At 36.1% G+C, this 18,871-nt stretch overlaps 1 protein-coding gene across 1 annotated transcript; it reads right to left on the reverse strand.

The window, feature by feature from the left end:
- Positions 1-8,799: 8,799 nt before the first annotated feature.
- Positions 8,800-17,071, reverse strand: LSM8 (LSM8 homolog, U6 small nuclear RNA associated; the record flags this gene model as incomplete). The annotated part of the gene is made up of 4 exons (XM_032642568.1): positions 8,800-10,946; positions 13,073-13,200; positions 15,690-15,730; positions 16,903-17,071. Coding segments are annotated over 4 exons (429 nt in total), but the record flags the coding sequence as incomplete, so codon positions are not given.
- Between the last annotated feature and the right edge of the window lie 1,800 nt (positions 17,072-18,871).

Raw genomic sequence — 18,871 nt, forward strand, 5'->3', positions numbered from 1 at the left:
ATTATTAAGTCATAATCATTTATAATAAATGGCATAGTGATTTATTTGTAAGAAAAGCACCTGTTTTTAAACTGGGGCTTTAAACAAACAGAAAACAATACAAACTGCAATAAGAAATGTCAGGTTTAGGGCTTCCCTGGTGGTGCAGTGGTTAAGAATCTGCCTGCCAATGCAGGGGACACGGGTTCGAGCCCTGGTCTCGGAAGCTCCCACCTGCCACGGAGCAACTAAGCCCATGCACCACAACTACTGAGCCCGTGTGCCAAAACTATTGAAGCCCGTGCGCCTAGAGCCCTGCTCCGCGACAAGAGAAGCCACCACAATGAGAAGCCTGTGTGCCACAACGAAGAGCAGGCCCTGCTCACCATAACTAGAGAAAGCCCACGCGCGGCAACAGAGACCCAAAGCAGCCAAAAAAAAAAAAAAAAAAAATCAGGTTTAGATGGTGTACACTAATACCAACAAGATATTACATTTTAATTTACTTTTGCAATCAGTATAGAAATTATTAAAGCAATTCTTTATTGAGAACCACAAGTTATATGTGGCTGCATTAACAATTATTGACCTTTCTCTTTCATAATTTGAAGAGAATGTTTTGTTCCCCTTAGAACAAAATACTTTTCTACTATTTGTTGGCTAATCATTATGATTTACTTCTTAATCAATTTAGACTGCCATAACAAATTACCATAGACTGGGTAGCTTAAACAACAAACATTTTTTATCACAATTCCAGAGGCTGGAAGTCTCAGATCAGGGTGCCTGCATGGTTAGGTTCTTGGTGAGGGCCCTCTTCCTGGTTTACTTGCTATGTCCTCATATGGCTGAAAGAGCTAGCTGTCTCTGGCCTTTTCGTATAAAGGCACTAATCCCATTCAGGAGGGCTCCCATGACTCAATTACTTCCCAAAGGCCCCACCTCCAAATATCATCACATTGGAATTAGGGTTTCAACACATGAATTTTGGAGGGACACAAGCATCCAGTCCATAACATTTACTAATTTTGTTAGAACAAGATACTTTATTGCCATCAGCCAGAAGAGTTATATTTGTATAATAAATGTACCAAGAGCCCATCTCTGGACCTAACTCAAAGTTTTAACAGAAGTACAAAAATATGTCACAAAGACAAAAATGCTGCAATGAAAATGGTGCCTCTTAGAAGTGGTAACTTGTGCAGTGCATGACCTGAACAACTGTATGAAGCCACCATTAGTTTAGTCTCAATTTTGTAGATCTTCTATACATCAGGCATTTTACTAGGTGTCAAAAATACAAGCATGAGTTAGATGTAGTTCTGATTGTCATGGTACTCACTATAGAGTAGAGTTGATTTCTATAGTTTTTCAAAAATCCTTTCTAAGGAAAACATAATTTTCATTCATTCATTTATTTACTCAAATGATTCTTGTGTCTTTTAAGTATACTGGTATTTCTCTAATATTGGAGCATAAAAAAGTCTTTTTCTTACCTCAATATACACTTAAAATTATTTGTGTTGTATTTCCATATGTTTCTACTTTGAGGGTAGTATCTACATTGTCTAAGTTTGATCTTTATATTCAATTTTCAAGGCAGCTAAGTCATGCGACAACATTCTGTAATAGAAAGATCAGTGGGTAGCTTTTTAAATGGTTTTTTAAAATGCCAAGTTAATGGAAAAGGTTTTCTTTGTCCTTTGGCATAGGGCTCATCATAATGCCTTGCAAGCTGACAAAGCATGATGATGGTAAGGATTTAGAAAGTGACATCACACTGCACTGACTCTTTGGCCCATCCTGCTACCTAAGAGTCCAGCCTCTCTAGCACCAAGAAGAGAGAATCTCAAGAGGTCACCACTTAAAAACTAGAATCACAAACTCTTTCATTATCATCTCTTTATTGGAAAGAGAGTCAATATTGACGATAAATACTGTTTCAAATGCTCCTCACTGGTCCTCTTCCCTTGATAGATGAACCTGGATAATCTGTGCCACACAATCTAGTTTCTACAACTAGTTTCTCTAGCATGAAAAGTACTTTTTAAAAATGACACCTTTTTGGCTTACATGGTGCAAATAAGAATTTCTTCCACTAGGAGGGACACATGGTGCCTTACTCTGGTAGCTTGAATATGTTGATATCAATTGCTATTTGCATATCTGACAGGTTCCCCTCTGGCAGATTGCCACCACCTCCTCAATGATTCATCTTAAACTTACCTCATTAAGTATAACCTCCAATGAGAGTTAGTTCAGAGTAGGTAAGTTCTTAACATGGGACATTTTATTTGTTCCTCCAAGAGAGAGAAAACACCAAATAACCAAATTTGCAGAATTCAATTCACAAAGTAGATAAAATGGCTAGGGCTAAATGAGTTTACTAGCATCGTTCTGAGAAGAAAAATACAAAGTAAATACATTGGTGTCTTTTGTACTCCTCTCCCCTGGCAGCTGGAAAGTTTTTGAAAGGATCATTATCTCTTATCTGTTTTCTGTTACCCGCCATATTGCAAAGTATGGTGACTCTAGGCCTTATGATGGGGGCTTCATGCTATACTGAACAGTCTCTACCTACATTCCCTCCCTAGACTAAAGAATTATAGTGAAGTAAGTGTGCTGTCTTCTTACTGCCCCTAGGGAAAAAGGTCCAGAAAAATCATCATGCTGTTTAAATTTGCTATTCTGCAATTGCGATACCAATTCTGTGTCATGATGCCATTTTCTGATTTGACAGGGTTAGGTTAGGATTATGATAACTGTAATTCACTTCTAGGTATCATATTTTGTTAAATCACATTCTCTGACATATAATGATTGTGATGGTAGGGATGTGAGAGATTTTAATGCACTAATTGCCTACCAATAGTATAATCAATATTCACTCTGGAATATTCTTCAGGTGTGTTCCAAAGGGATACTTTGTGGCAAAGTGTAAGAGTATTATGTTCTTAATATTATCATGTATTTTTCTATTGCTGATTCAAATTCATTTTACTTTTTAGTAATGGAAGAGAGTTCTAAAGAAGACGTTAAACAGGTAGGACTTTATAGATTGATTCATCACTTTTTAAACATCTTTATTGGAGTATAATTGCTTTACCATGGTGTGTTAGTTTCTGCTTTATAACAAAGTGAATCAGTTATACATATACATATATCCCCATATCTCTTCCCTCTTCCATCTCCCTCCCTCCCACCCTCCCTATCCCACCACTCTAGGTGGTCACAAAGCACCAAGCTGATCTCCCTGTACCATGCGGCTGCTTCCCACCAGCTACCTATTTTATGTTTGGTAGTGTATGTATGTCCATGCCACTCTCTCACTTTGTCCCAGCTTACCCTTCCCCCTCCCTGTATCCTCAAGTCCATTCTCTAGTAGGTCTACGTCTGTATTCCCATCTTGCCCCTAGGTTCTTCATGACCTTTTTTTTTTCTTTTTAGACTCCACATATATGTGTTAGCATATGGTATTTGTTTTTCTCTTTCTGACTTACTTCACTATGACAGACTCTAGGTCCATCCACCTCACTAAAAATAACTCAATTTCATTTCTTTTTATGGCTGGTAATATTCCATTGTATATATGTGCCACATCTTCTTTATCCATTCATCTGTTGATGGACACTTAGGTTGCTTCCATATCCTGGCTATTGTAAATAGAGCTGCAGTGAACATTGTGGTACATGACTTTTTGAATTATGGTTTTCTCAGGGTATGTGCCCAGTAGTGGGATTGCTGGGTCGTATGGTAGTTCTAGTTTTTTAAGGAACCTCCATAGTGGTTGTATCAATTTACATTCCCTCCAACAGTGCAAGAAGGTTCCCTTTTCTCCACACTGTCTCCAGCATTTATTGTTTGTAGATTTTTTGATAATGGCCATTGTGACCAGTGTGAGATGATATCTCATTGTAGTTTTGATTTGCATTTCTCTAATGATTAATGATATTGAGTATTCTTTCATGTGTTTGTTGGCAGTCTGTATATCTTCTTTGGAAAAATGTCTATTTAGGTCTTCTGCCCATTTTTGGATTGGGTTGTTTTTTTGACATTGAACCGTATGAGCTGCTTGTAAATTTTGGAGATTAATCCTTTGTCAGTTCCTTCATTTGCAAATATTTTCTCCCATTCTGAAGGTTGTCTTTTCGTCTTGTTTATGGTTTCCTTTGATGTGCAAAAGCTTTTCATTTTCACCAGGTACAATTTATTTTTGTTTTTATTTCCATTTCTCTAGGAGGTGGGTCAAAAAGGATCTTGCTGTGGTTTATGTCATAGAGTGTTCTGCCTATGTTTTCCTCTAAGAGTTTGATAGTGTCTGGCCTTACATTTAGGTCTTTAATCCATTTTGAGTTTATTTTTGTGTATGGTGTTAGGGAGAGTTCTAATTTCATTATTTTACATGTATTTGTCCAGTTTTTCCAGCACCACTTATTGAAGAGGCTGTCTTTTCTCCATTGTATATTCTTGCCTCCTTTATCAAAGATAAGGTGACCATAGGTGCATGGGTTTATCTCTGGGCTTTCTATCCTGTTCCCTTGATCTATATTTCTGTTTCTGTGCCAGTACCATACTGTCTTGATTACTGTAGCTTTGTAGTATAGTCTGAAGTCAAGGAGCCTGATTCCTCCAGCTCCATTTTTCTTTCTCAAGATTGCTTTAGATATTCGGGGTCTTTTTTGTTTCCACACAAATTGTGAAATTTTTTGTTCTAGTTCTGTGGAAAATGCCATTGGTAGTTTGATAGGGATTGCATTGAATCTGTAGATTGCTTTGGGTAGTAAAGTCATTTTCACAATGTTGATTCTTCCAATTCAAGAATATGGTATATCTCTCCATCTGTTGGTATCATCTTTAATTTCTTTCATCAGTGTCTTATAATTTTCTGCATACAGGCCTTTTGTCTCCTCAGGTAGGTTTATTCCTAGGTATTTTATTCTTTTTGTTGTAATGGTAAATGGGAGTGTTTTCTTCATTTCACTTTCACATTGTTCATCATTAGCGTATAGAAATGCAAGAGATTTCTGTGCATTAATTTTGTATCCTGCTACTTTACCAAATTCATTGATTAGCTCTAGTAGTTTTCTGGTAGCATCTTTAGGATTCTCTATGTATAATATCATGTCATCTGCAAAAAATAACAGCTTTCCTTCTTCTTTTCCAATTTAGATTCCTTTTATTTATTTTTCTTCTCTGATTGCTGTGGCTAAATCTTCCAAAACTATGTTGAATAATAGTGGTGAGAGTAGGCAACCTTGTCTTGTTCCTGATCTTAGTGGAAATAGTTTCAGTTTTTCACCATTGAGGATGATGTTGGCTGTGGGTTTGTCATATATGGCCTTTATTATGTTGAGGTAAGTTCCCTCTATGGCTACTTTCTGGAGGGTTTTTACCATAAATGGGTGTTGAATTTTGTTGAAAGCTTTCTCTGCATCTATTGAGGTGATCATATGGTTTTTCTCCTTCAACTCATTACCTTTTAAATAGGGAAATGAAAAGCAATGGAACTAACATTTATTCAGTGTTTTACTCTGGTCTAGATACCATATTATGTGGTTAACTTACACTCTCTGCATAACCATCATATTAGCTTTGAAAGGTTGCCATGCTATCATTTTCTTCTTTTTATTAATTACAAAATTGCTGTTCAGGGAGATTGATTAATTGGCCCAAGATCCCATAGTTAAGAAGTGGCTGAACCATAATTTAATTCCAAGCCTGCTAGGCTCCCAAATCCATTCCTCTCCCCATAGTATCTTTGCATTAATAGTATCCAGATACAGGATAAAGTTAAGAGATACTTCGTGAAATCTGATTTAGCCATATGTTTGCTTTAAAACAATTTTTTTTTCCTGAGATACCTGATTGGGCCTAGAGTTTGTTCATTCTGTTTCATAGATAAAGTAGTAATCAATACTTTGTTTTCATAAATGACAATGTGTTGTAACCCCTGAGATGTCTCTTACCCCCAACCCCTGCTCCTGGATTCTTTTCCTTTCAACATACTTCAAATATAGTAACAAGCTGGTACCATTTTCATTATATGGTATTTGTAAAGCCAGCATATTGGGAAAAGAAAACTAAAAACAAAATGTTTACAGCATAATTGAAAATCACCCTTATGATGAGACAGAAGAAGCCACACCACAGAGCCGAAGGAGCACCAGAGTAGAAATAGTAAGATGGGATTTTGATCCTAGTTTTACCAATACTTGACCTGTGTCATTTCTGGCAAGTAATACATTTATAAAATAAAAGGATGTTTAAAAAAGAAAGATGTACAAAAAAGATGGAAGTAAAAGGGCATAACAAAAAATCAGTACAAAAATTGGATGCTTTTTTAATGCTAAACCTAAGAAAAGATCTGAAAGATGTCTTAAAGAATAGTCCTCTCCTTGTCCATTCACCACATGATGATAGTAGGCAGCAGATGGTATACTGTTAACCAAAGACAGAAGACTGCTGGTCAAGTCCTAGTTTGCCTTTATCTTTAGTGTTATGCAACCTACATAGACTCTGCAATCCTAAAACAGAAAAAAAGGTTGGGAAAATGATTCATATGAATTATATCCACTTAAAAAGTCAGTTTCTAGTTACTTTAAATGAACTCAAGCCCCATAAGTTATCATAGAGTTCTGAAAGAATTTGATGAAACAACTCATGACCTTGGACAGTAAATTTCTGAGTCAAGATGGCTTGCTTGAGGTGCTACATAGATAGATATGTTTCACAAGGACAAGAGACTTGTTAATATTGTTCCCTGGAATATCCACAGCTTTGAGCAATTATCTAGCATGCATTAATAGCTTGAGACAAGTCCCTGACAAAATTGCAAAATCTATTTTTTAAAGTCTGTGGACACATAGAAAAGAAAGCAGTGATCACTAGGAGGCAGCATCAATGCAGAGACCAGCTATGCTCATGTCATCTAGCTTCCCCATTACAGAGAGGAGTGAAGATCACATCAAGCATTTGACCAAATTCACACGAATAATCCCTGTAAACAAGATGGAGGATAAGGACTAAATATCTTGCAATTAAATGAATTTGTAGCTGGTTTAATGAGAGCACTGTGCTGTTTAATGAATCAGTATCAACATGGATGGAGGTAGCTCTGCCTTGTCAACATTCGTTTTTCAATCTTACATGTAAACAGAAAGTAATTTTTTAAATTAAATTTATCCATGACGTGGAAACTGAGAATAACAGCCCAAGTTTAAAAAAAAAAAAATTAGTAAGATAAAATTTAAACTGAGTAAAAGGAAATTTATAAAATGAAGAGGCCCCAGTTTACATGTGTTTTGAGTTTTCATTTTCATTCTGTCAAGAATATATGATTGCCATAAAACAAATTAATCTTACTGTAATGTTAAAATAATATAAACTTATTATACATACCTTCTATTTAACCTGAAATCCTCATAATTTATATACTCCAAACTCTTAGAGATATGATAGCAAGTGGGACTCTGTAAAACTAAAGTGGTAAGACCCATGTTTGTAACCTTTCCACATTGGTCTTTGAATACCTATAATAGCTGTTTACTGTTGTAGCCCACAAATCATACCGTTTTAAATGCAGTCTACTTTCACTTGCCACACCCTGGAAGATAGGTATTATCCCTGTCTTAAAGGTAAGGATTCTGAGGCATGACTAGGGATTCATCCAGGCATGACAAGTGCTAGGTCTTTTAGTAATTCCACCACACTTTCATTACTTAGCTTTGTATTGAGTATTCCTTTCTGATCCATTTCAGATCTACTGAACCACAATCAGTTAGAGTAGGGCCCCAGAGTACTTAAAGCATCTCAGGTAATCAAATGAAAATGGTCCACAACGCAGCTTTGGGAACTGCCTTAGATACCTAAGTATTTCCTTCAGGCTTCTGAGAGATACTTGACAGCAGAGATTTTGAGGTTATACTTGCTGCTGCTAGGCCATATTATATAAGGAGTACAAAAACCTGGTTGATTTAAGAGCCTGATATTCACAAGTATGACCTCCTGTAAGACACTTAACCCTGTTGAACCTGTTTCCCCATACATAAAATGATCAGTATTGTAAGCACTTGGCATCATGCCTGGCACATCCTATGCCCTTGGTAAATGTTCCCTACTAATTTTGAAGGTGAAGGCCCAGAATACACTATACTGCCAGTTAAGGACTGCTTTTTAACTGTGGCTACTACACAAATAGGTTCACATGCCATTATGAAGGGACTGTATACTTTCTCATCCACATGGTAAATCTTTCATGTTACACATCTGAGAAAAATGTTGACATGGATAGCCTGCATTAGGTTAAAAATTTAGAATGACTTTATAAAGGTATTAAACAGATGTTTAAGTAAAGCAAATATTAATAAAAGATTACCTTCATTTTAAACAGAGAGTATCTTTTCAGTTAAAAAGAAACAAATTAAGTCCTTTTTGCAGTTAATTGCCCTTTACAAAAAACTTTAGTGAAAATATTTTGCCAAGAATAATTTCTTTGATTCATTATTAAGTTGGGTTTAGTGTCTGAGTCACAAAGCACAGAGGTAATTGCAAGTTAAAATTGATTTTAGCCTTTTTTATAAATAAGAAATTGATTACAGAATAAAGTCTCATTAAAGAATATAAAAGACTTGACACTGCATATTAATCAAGTTGCCACTCATAATTGTGGCTCCCTTACAATGCTCATGAAAAACGAAATCCAACCTGAATGGGTTATGAGCATAAAGAGCCTACCGTGTGCACCCAGGAATGAAGAATTCCATGTACCATTTGGTGTATTTTCATGCATTTCCCCCACCAACCATTAATAAAGACATCCAATTCATATTCTAGAAATGATTTTTCTGGCATCAATAAGGAAAATACATCTTGACAAGGCATTTTAGATTTCAGAAGGAGAATACATCATATTAGAAACTCATTACTGTGAGGGAGAGGGACTATGGTTTGTTTACTGGTTCATGTGTAATTTGTGTTAGATCAACTATGTTGAGAAAGCATCTGATTCTGGACATCATTTATACTTAGAATACATTTCACTTAGCAATTGAATGATCTATATTCCTTATTTGACTCTTGGAATTAGTTTACCAATTTAAAATACATTATTTATTTAAACAGAACACCTGGTTTACAGTCCCTAATTAAAGTGGCCTGTTTGCTTTACCCACTTTGCATTATTTTCTTATTACTAAATTGATCGTAAAACCTTATACTACAAAAGCCAAATATTTATGAATAGCCAGTACTACCTAGCCTTCCTCTAATCCTCCCAGAGACAACCCTAAACATCAGAACATCAGCCAAGTTATTCTGGGTAATGGTGCTTGATGACCAAAACTATCTCAACAGTTCTCTCCTTACAAGTCTTATTTTTGTAAAAATGTGAAGATATTTTCCTCTGGAAAATGTTCTAGTTGTGAACCAAAAAACTGCCATGTTTAATAAGTAGGGTTTTCAATAGTAAAAAATATGATGAAACCCACCTCTGAACTCTGAAAGGATCCATTCCAGAAGCCCTTTTCAGAATTTATACAAATTAGCCATCATCTCTTCTTATTGAGCTTGTATTTTTCATTTTGAGCAAAGGGACAGCAACTATGGTCTACTGGCCAAATCCAGCCTGCCACCTGTTATTGTAAATGAAGTTTTATTGGAACCCAGCCACGGCTATTCGTCATGTATTATCTATGGCTATTTTCATGCTACAAAACAGATTTGAGTAGCTGTGACAGAGACCATATGGCCCTCAAAGCTTAAAATATTTACTATCTGCATCTTTACGAAAGAAGCTTGCCAACTCCTATTTTAAACACTTTCATTAAAAAAACGAAAAAGAAACTATTGAAATTTTGTTTGAATTACAAGAATGTAAATATTTTTCTATTGTTATCACAATGTTACACACTTTGGCCTACATATGACTTGATGAGAATTTTTGTGGACTAGCCCGGATATCTAAACACTGCTTATAGCATTATTTCTATGGATTCTTGAAAAAGTATACACAACCAATTGTACAAGGGAGTTTTAGAAAATAGCCTATTTGTAGATGAGGGGCATTTATCTACTTAATTGATTCACTACAATAATCAACCAAAGAATAGGCCTGACATGCTTGGAGAAAACAGGTTTACTTCTTTTGAAATCAGGTTTATGGAACTACGGAGTCATGAAAAGTTGTTGACAATAATAGCAAGCACTGCCTCAATATAAACTTAAGATTTATTTACTCACGTTTATAAATAACAAAAAACTCCTTTAATACTAGAAATTCCCCAATTCTTAAAGGATAAGATGGCTTTTAAGACCACATGGAATCAATTTTTTCAGGTAATATATAACTTTGTTGGCATTTTTCCTTTTCTCAACCAAACACACTTTTACCCACACTTCTAAAGTGCTAGGGAGCCACCAGGGCAGTGTGATAAATGGGGATGGTTCAGATAACTGCACAAGACAAGATTTACCTTCCTGGGACTTTCTTAAAAATCAGGGACAGAAACATATGTATCCTGCACTATTGATGGTATTTGTATGCTTAATTTATATAATACTTGAATTCCTCTTTTCAACTAGTTTTCCATAAATATTAAAATAGCAGAATGTCTTTTCTAAAAGTTCTCAAAATAATCATTAGATTTTTATACTATTTAATAGAAAAATAAAACCAAGCTACCAAATGTATGATTTAGGCCAAAAAGAAAAGTTTTTTCCAAGAAAATGTAGAAATATTTTAATTTACATATCATATTACAATGAATCAATATGGAGTCAAAATCCACAATTACACTTTCATAAAAATTCTGCCCATCATCCTCAGAATAATCAGGTTCTGTACAAAGATTTACAGATGTCCAATATATGTAGTTTATCCTTAGTGTGCTACAGAGTTCAGAGGTTCTGCTCGAATATTCCCCAAATCAAGTGCAGAATCTGTCTCTTCATCAATTTCTCCAATGACTGCACTGTAATTGTTTAAGGGAAAAAAAAATCAGTTAAAACAATCTCATTTCTGATTAAAACTGAGAGAAGACAGTATAAAAGAACTACTACTTAAGGTGAAAAACAAACATTTTCATAAGGTTGTGAATTGTACTTTTAAAGTCACAAAACCCAAATAAATTGAAGGCAACATTGTTACAGGAACGAATATTAAAGAAGAGACTGCATATAGTGTGACTGGATCACGAGTCTTTATTTGAGTAACTTCAATGAACTAAATCCATCAGTGGTACATATAAAATCTATTAGTTTCCCTTTCACGATTTCTCAGTTGACTCAATTTAAATCCAACACCAAAAAGAAGTACAACTCTTCACACATAAAGATAATAATAGAACAGATACTTAGGTATCTAACAAATGATTTTTTGTTGTGATTGGCAAGGGTTAAAGCCAACAAATTTTGCCTTGATTCAACACTAACATAACACCTATAACATTATTTTCACTAATACCATGCTAGGTAACCAAGCCATGGCTCTCTAGCTGGATACAGTCATTGTTACATCCAGACCATGGGACATGTATGAAACATTATTACATAAAAAATTCGTTGTTTAAATTTGTTTGGTTTTAATGAAAGTAAATTCTATAGACAAATGTTATACAGAATTTGCCCGATTTTGCTTTAAACTGTATACAGTCTTCAGTTCTCTAATAAATGGGAAGTACCAAACTTTAGGAGAATATATTAAGTTTTCTCAATACGAAACATATCAAGATCTTAATTCCATCATTAAAAATTTAGTATCATTTAAAATCCTTATGGAAGACAGTGGAGTGCTGGAAAATGTTTTAAAACTAGCTCTCCAAGGAAAAGGAGGAGGCTGATTTGCAGTGTTGACTGCTATCCATAGTGCAGATACCCCCACTATGGCCAATTTCAAGCTACCAAAAAGACATCAACAAACCAGCTTGCAAAATTCCCGAAAATATAAAAATCTGCTTCCGTGAGCCAGTACAAGCTGGCTCCAGCATACCACTGTGTCTATAGCAATGTTTAAAATTTTTTTTAATTGAAGTTCAAAAAAAAATTTTTTTTTAAATTAAAGTAGGAGAAATCGTCTTAAAATCAATTATTATGCAGAGCCCCAATATAAACAATCAGTGCTGTTCTGGTCAGGAGACCTGGGCCCCACCTGCTTCGCCTTTACAGATCACTTCACCTAAATATTATCTCTACAGAATATTTTATAAACCTCTGATTAAAGATCAAATGATTTATACATCTAAAGGTGATTTTCTTAAGACAAACAAATAAAATGAGTAAAGTATTCCTTTATCTTCCATATCCTACTTGTCCAAAAGAATAATCTGAGATGCTAATACATCTTTTGCTGCCTTCCAGCCATGTTTTAATTTTAAACAGTACTCACTAGAAAACTGATTCAACACTCTTCTAGCCTCTATAATTGCACTAATACAGAAGCTGCTAGCCACATGTGACTATTAAAATTAATTACAATTAAATAAAATCTAAAATTCAGTTGTTCAGTCACACCAGCTACTTTTCAAGTACTCGACGGCCACACACACAGCTAGTACCTACCATAGTGGACAATGCAGATATCCAACATTTCCATCATCCCCAAAAGTTGTATTGGACAGTACTGTTCTACACTGTTGCACTTTTCTTAAATTGCTACCACTAAAATATATCTTCTCAAACTGCCATATCAATGTCACAAGTTAACTGAGGCCACAACATAAACATGGGACATCTTAAGTAAGCCAATTATACTAAAAAATTAGAAGAAAAAAGTAAGTAATGGATAAATACAGCTATGTTATAAAGCATTATTTAAAACTGTTCACACAAGAGATTTCAAAGACATTTTCAAACCCTAGCCTGGGCCCTGGAGGTGTATTTATGTTCCTCTGGAATTAGGGGTACTTTGGAAGAACATTTTAAGAAGCCTCTCCAATGAAGTATTCAGTGTAAGGCAGGGCTCTTTCTGGACCCTATCCAGGCTACTTAACTATTAGAAATATGGACAAATCTCAGTAGATAGAAACCTCTTCTCCATATAGCAAGGCAGTACACCTATAGTATATTTAACTTGCCTTTAAAAAAGACATATTTTACTTACACATTATCACCTCTCACGATGTATAAACCTAGTACCACTTGTTCTACTCCCTGTGAAGAGCTGAACACTCGTTCATGGCTTTCATCCAAAATCAAATTAATGGTCTGGTCAAAACCTTTCAGTGTTCCCTGTAAAGAAAACATTTAAGAGAAAAAGACAAATATTCTTGTTTACCTGAATGTGTTAATTCAATGACACCATTTTAGTTGTGAGGTACTCCAAGAGAAGTACCTATTTTAAATATATATAAGTTCTCTATAAAATACAATACCTCTTTATGATCAACAGGCACCAAACTTACCTCTTGGTTTTTTAAGAGGGGCAGTGGGGAACCCACCACGCTTCTGATTAGTGCGCAGAGTTGTTGAGAATTACAAAGGACACCTATGTACTAGTTTATTTCCAAGGAAGTAGCATAAAAGCCCAGGTAGTCCAGGAGCTAATATTCTAAAGATACAAACTAAAACAAGGGAAACTTAAGGGAAATAGTCCTCTACACAGCAGCTATAGCAATGTAACAGTATCACTTCATGTTACATGCTAGTAAACATGCTGCACACATTATCTCAATTAATCTCTACCCTTTGTGGTAGATACTACAAACATTCCCACTTCAGACAAGAAAATCTGAGGCACAGAGAAGTGATCCCTCAAGGTTTCATGGGCAGAAATTAGCAGAGCTAGAATTCAAACCATGAAAGGCTTGCTTCAAAGCCAGACCACTAAACTTCTATATTATACTACTATGAACAAGCAAATATAATCTACCACTTTTCAGAGATTCAAATCAGTACACAAACTTCAACTGGTAGTAATAACTAAGGCTTAATGAGTACGTAGTATCTGCCAAAGTGTTTGATGGGCCTCAAACACTTGAAGGATATATTCAGAGAAAATTTTATGAAGAATCGTGGTTCTTAAAAAAGGAAGACATGGGCCTATTACAACATGGTAACTCAGATGCTATTCAAGTTTCTGAAAAACATCAATTTACATTGGTTTTGGTTGGTTAAATTTCTCATTAAAGTTTCATGTTTTAAAATTCAAGATATATAAAATTAGAGTGAAATAAAATGTTAGCTAGGAAGAGAAATATTAGTTAATGTTAGGAAGAGAAACAAAATATGGAGTATTTACTATACTGAACTAGCAAAGAGTTGTTACCACATCCATACATAGCCTCTTGGCTTCATTTTACATGCAACTATTCTATAAAGTGAACCATGTGTGAAAGAAATACACAACTACTGAACTTTAGTACTCAAAAATGCTCTTTTAGTACTTAAAAATGCTCTTTTTAAATGGCTTTCCTTCTTCTATAAAATTAAAGTAATTTTCCAATTTATCATCTATCCTGTTAACAAAAACAAGAAAATTTAAACTTGAGGTTTTTACAAAATAAAAAACTATTTACAAATATTTGTTAATAGCAATAGGCTTCTAAGATGAGATTAAAATATTTCAAAATGTCCTCATTTTTTGACTCAATACAATGTGAAGTACCTTAAAAACAAAACCAAAAACATGATTGTTCTCTTGATTAAGAGGGAAGCAAGGCAACTGGCCTTAGCTTTTGGAGTCAAATTCAATTTAAATCCCAGTTTGGTTCTGCCACTTATATCCACATGACTCTGGGAAAGTAACTCACTTTTTCTGAGCTAGGTTCCTAACCTAGAATGCAGGGTTAATTCTTTTTCACAGAGCTGTACCGAGATTAAGTGAGATAACACGTAACATGCCTGGTACATGACATATGTTTAATAAATGGCAAAGTCTGACACTTTGGTAATCGTCACTTAGGGATCCACTGAGAAAAAAATCACAAGGATTAAAAACAAAACAAACAAAAACAGAACTGCAGAATGGGAAAATAAAAGACTAAACTATAGGAATTAGATAGACAATAGAGAAAGTTTAGCAGCCTTAAAACTTTTTGGAAACTTTTTGGAACAATCATATGAATTATAAACGAAGAAATTAAGTAGCCCAAAATCATGGGATAAATTCCTCAGATCAAGGAGAGAATCCAAGATTTTTCTGGAATTAAAATGGGATACTGTGATAAAAGGACAAATGAGATGAAATAAATTTATTCACTCATCATAATTCATTCTACAAAAAAACAAGAGATCATACAACCTAAGAATATCTGAAGAATATCAACACCATACAAGTCTTAAATGTTCATTATTTTATAGATGTAGTATCTAAATCTTAAAAAAGTTTCTAAGAACCATACACAAAATTTCCAAAAAATTATATGATTCTGGTAGTGGTTGTCAGAACACTGAATGGGGGAGGAAATAAAAGATGGAGGAGGAAGATAAATATTTTAAAATACAGGCAGATATCTGCAGACTAGACTAGAAGTTCTCTGAGGGCAGAATCTATTACCCATCCTAGCTTCTAGAAGCCTTGTATGTAACTTACAATGTTTATTAATGAAAAAAAATATGGATCGGCAGCTATTTATCAAAGAGATAAAGACCTGAATCATAAGAAAACTGCAATGCAGGTGTACTGTGGTGCCTACTCATTAGAGATCAGAGGTTGTACATAAAAATTAACAACCAGTAAGTCTACAAGAAAGCAGAGAATGAATATGCCAAATACTTACCACAATCATTCTCCCATCAGAAGTAATGACAGCAACAGTTCCTGATAACTGAATCAAGGAAAGCATATCTCAGCGCATGTAAACTGAAAACTTAAAATCTGGTAAGGAAATGGTTTAAATTACTAGGAAAAAGGTAACAGAATTAAGATACAACTATTCAACACACCCACATTTACAACATAAAAACTTTATGTTCTTCAATTTGGTGTGATATTTACACAATTTTAAAAAGGGAAAAAACAGAAAAAGCATCCCTTTGTGTGTGTGGTCAGTGTATTCTATCTTAAAACAGCTGGGGTATTTGGTACTCTTTTCTTATTGGGGAATACTGCCAATTTGACAGTTGAGCAAGATATTTCTCCCTTTCTTATACCTATTTCTTTATCTCTAAAACGAAAATTGGATCGTTGCTAAACTAATCAATGTTGAATGATTTCAAGCACGTTAAGACACTGTCTTCCAGGACCTGGCTTCTGGAATTCAAAAGAAAAGAAGCTATATTCAATGTCACAGGTACCAATATGCTTGCATCATTAAAAGCCTTTGGCATTTCACTTTTGTCCCAAATTTGTACATGAGAGCACAATGCAGAGTTCCGTTCCTAGACTTTAAAACGGTAACAGCTGTATAGGGTAATTCACATGGGCTTTTTAAAGTTATTTGTCCCTCAAAACGATCCATTACAAATAGCAAGCATTATTTTAATTCCATCAACAAAGAAGTTGAGATTTCAAGTGGTAAAGGGGCAGATATTCAATTTTTGCACCATCTGTAAAGTGAACAACGAGCAAAGCCTATGAATAAAACAAACACATAGATTTACACGACCATCGCTGCCGCTAGTTAAACTGTTCCTCTTATTCCCAAACCTGAACGTATAGGCCCTAGGGAAACAGGAAGGATGAATCAATAGCTGATTTCTATAGAGACACGGAAAAGTTTGGAATAACCACGTTGGTGGGTTTTTTTGGGCCCGTACAAGCGGCAGGTTCCACCTTGGGCCCGTACAAGCGGCAGGTTCCAGCCCCAGGGGCGGGATTGGTGGGTCCCAGATCCTTAACCCCTGCACCCGCATACCGGGCCCCGCAGCTGCCGGGTATCGCAACTCCCGCCGATCCCGACCCCCTGCCTCTCCAGCACCGGTCCTCTCCGGTGCAGGCGCGGGACTCGCCACAGCACCAGCAAATGCCTGTGGTGGCCGGCTCGAGGATACGGTTGATGTAGTTCTCCAAGGCAGACGTCATGATGCTCGGCCCGGCAGCTGGCAACACAGCAGGACCGGCGACAAGAGGAGCTAAAACAGCCCGCCAGGAACTAGCGGCGGCTCCCGCCGACTGGCGGCAGCAAATACCGCGAGAGTACCGCACTGCTGCCTCCGCGAATCAGAGACTGAAAGAGCCCGGCCAACCATCCCCAAGAGGCTAAGCGACGACTAGTTTTAATGCGCGTGCGCAGTATATTTCGACTGTGTTTCTGGGCGGTGTTCTCGGAAGCCGAGAGGGACAAAGCGAGCAGGCTGTGGAAGAAAGGAAGAAGCCTTCGGAAGGTGGGGTAGTGGGGAGACGGTGGGCGAGCGGGCTTCATAGCGGAGTGGAAGGCCATGTGGCAGAAGTTACGAAGGGGAAATATTGAGAAAAGACGGGCAAGGCGGGAGACAACGGAATAAGGTGTTTTCGTCAGACGTGAAATAGAGAGATGAGTGCTGTTCTGGTATGAAGTGTAGACGCGGGGAAGTGGAATCCCTAATTTCCTGCCACAGGGCCGAAAATTAACCTTCTAGAAGCTAAATGGCCTAGGGCAAAGTTGCACACGTTGTAACCATATGGTATATACGCCTGGAGAACACAGCAACAAAAAGCATGTTCGCACAGTTTGCATTTGCCTGTAAAAGTGCTCCATCGCGGAGGCGTTGTTACTCATTTATGTGAGAAACAATCCAAACAGAAAAGTGTGAGTCTCCCTTAGAAAACAGTCTTCCCTTTACCACGCCACAGCCTCCCTCCCTTCAGGGTGAAATTAGTAACTAAAAGGCCCGCAGGTCTGCTGCGCAGTCCTGGAAAGGACTGGTTCAGGAAGAGCCTTCTAAATAAGGACCAGACTGGGTTCTAGTCCAACACTGCTAACCATATCGTGTGGGTGTCCTTGCACAAGCAACGTCAACTCATTTGGGCCTCAGTTTCCTTAGATCCTGCTACATTTATCATTTGGGGTATTTATATGTGTTAGAAAATGTCATTTATTTTACTGTGGTACCCTAACTTCAGAGGACTTGAAGTTAGGAAAAAATCTATGTACAAAATACCAGTGAGACTTATTTCCCCTTTGTACAAAATTGCCTTATGATTTCAGTTAGACTTGTGATTTCTTAACTGAAGAATTGAGGATTTGAAAACTCTTGCAATGTCAGCAGTTTTCTTCTGAAAAATCCAGCATATGTTTTCATTACAGCATACCCACAAAATTACCTACAGATCACTCCCAAATGTTTAATATTTTATATACGTAAACTTACTCTGACCTGTTCGAAACCACATGTAGTCAGGAATTAGGTGGTGCATGTCCCAGTTCTTTTTTTTTTTTGGTGGGGGGGGTGGATGCTGGAGGGCAGGTAAATGAAAGTATCTTCCATAAATTAAAAAAATGAAGATATTGTGTGGTTTGCAAATGTTAGACATTGAACAAAAAACCAAAGTACTAATTAGTGATAAATGAGGTATCATTAGTAAGGAATTTTTAAAAAATAATGTGCCAAGTATTTAAAATCAATAACCCATGTAGTGTTTCATCTCTTAGAGTGTGTTTATATGTGAAAATGTTCATTTACATTATATAGTAACTTACAGAACTAATTTCATCATAATACAAGTTTATGACCTTGTGTGGTTTCCATTAAATTAATATACCAGATAAATGACAGATGTGCAGTGTTTATGGAGCATCACAAAATCTATTCGGTTTGAAAATTTTTACATTCGTCTTAAAACTGTGTTTTCTGTAGTCACTAATGATCACAGATGTGGAGAGAGCCTATGGATAAAGAAAAGTCTTTAATAAGACAAAAATGAGTTACATCTGGATGCAAACATTACATATGTGATTTATCTAAATTAGCGTTGTGACCTTGGGAGTACACGGACATAGTGAGTTCAACACCTCATAATGGAAAATTAAGTTAAAGTTCC

The sequence above is a fragment of the Phocoena sinus genome, chromosome 9 (genome assembly GCF_008692025.1).
Source record: "Phocoena sinus isolate mPhoSin1 chromosome 9, mPhoSin1.pri, whole genome shotgun sequence".
Taxonomy (NCBI): Eukaryota; Metazoa; Chordata; class Mammalia; order Artiodactyla; family Phocoenidae; genus Phocoena; species Phocoena sinus.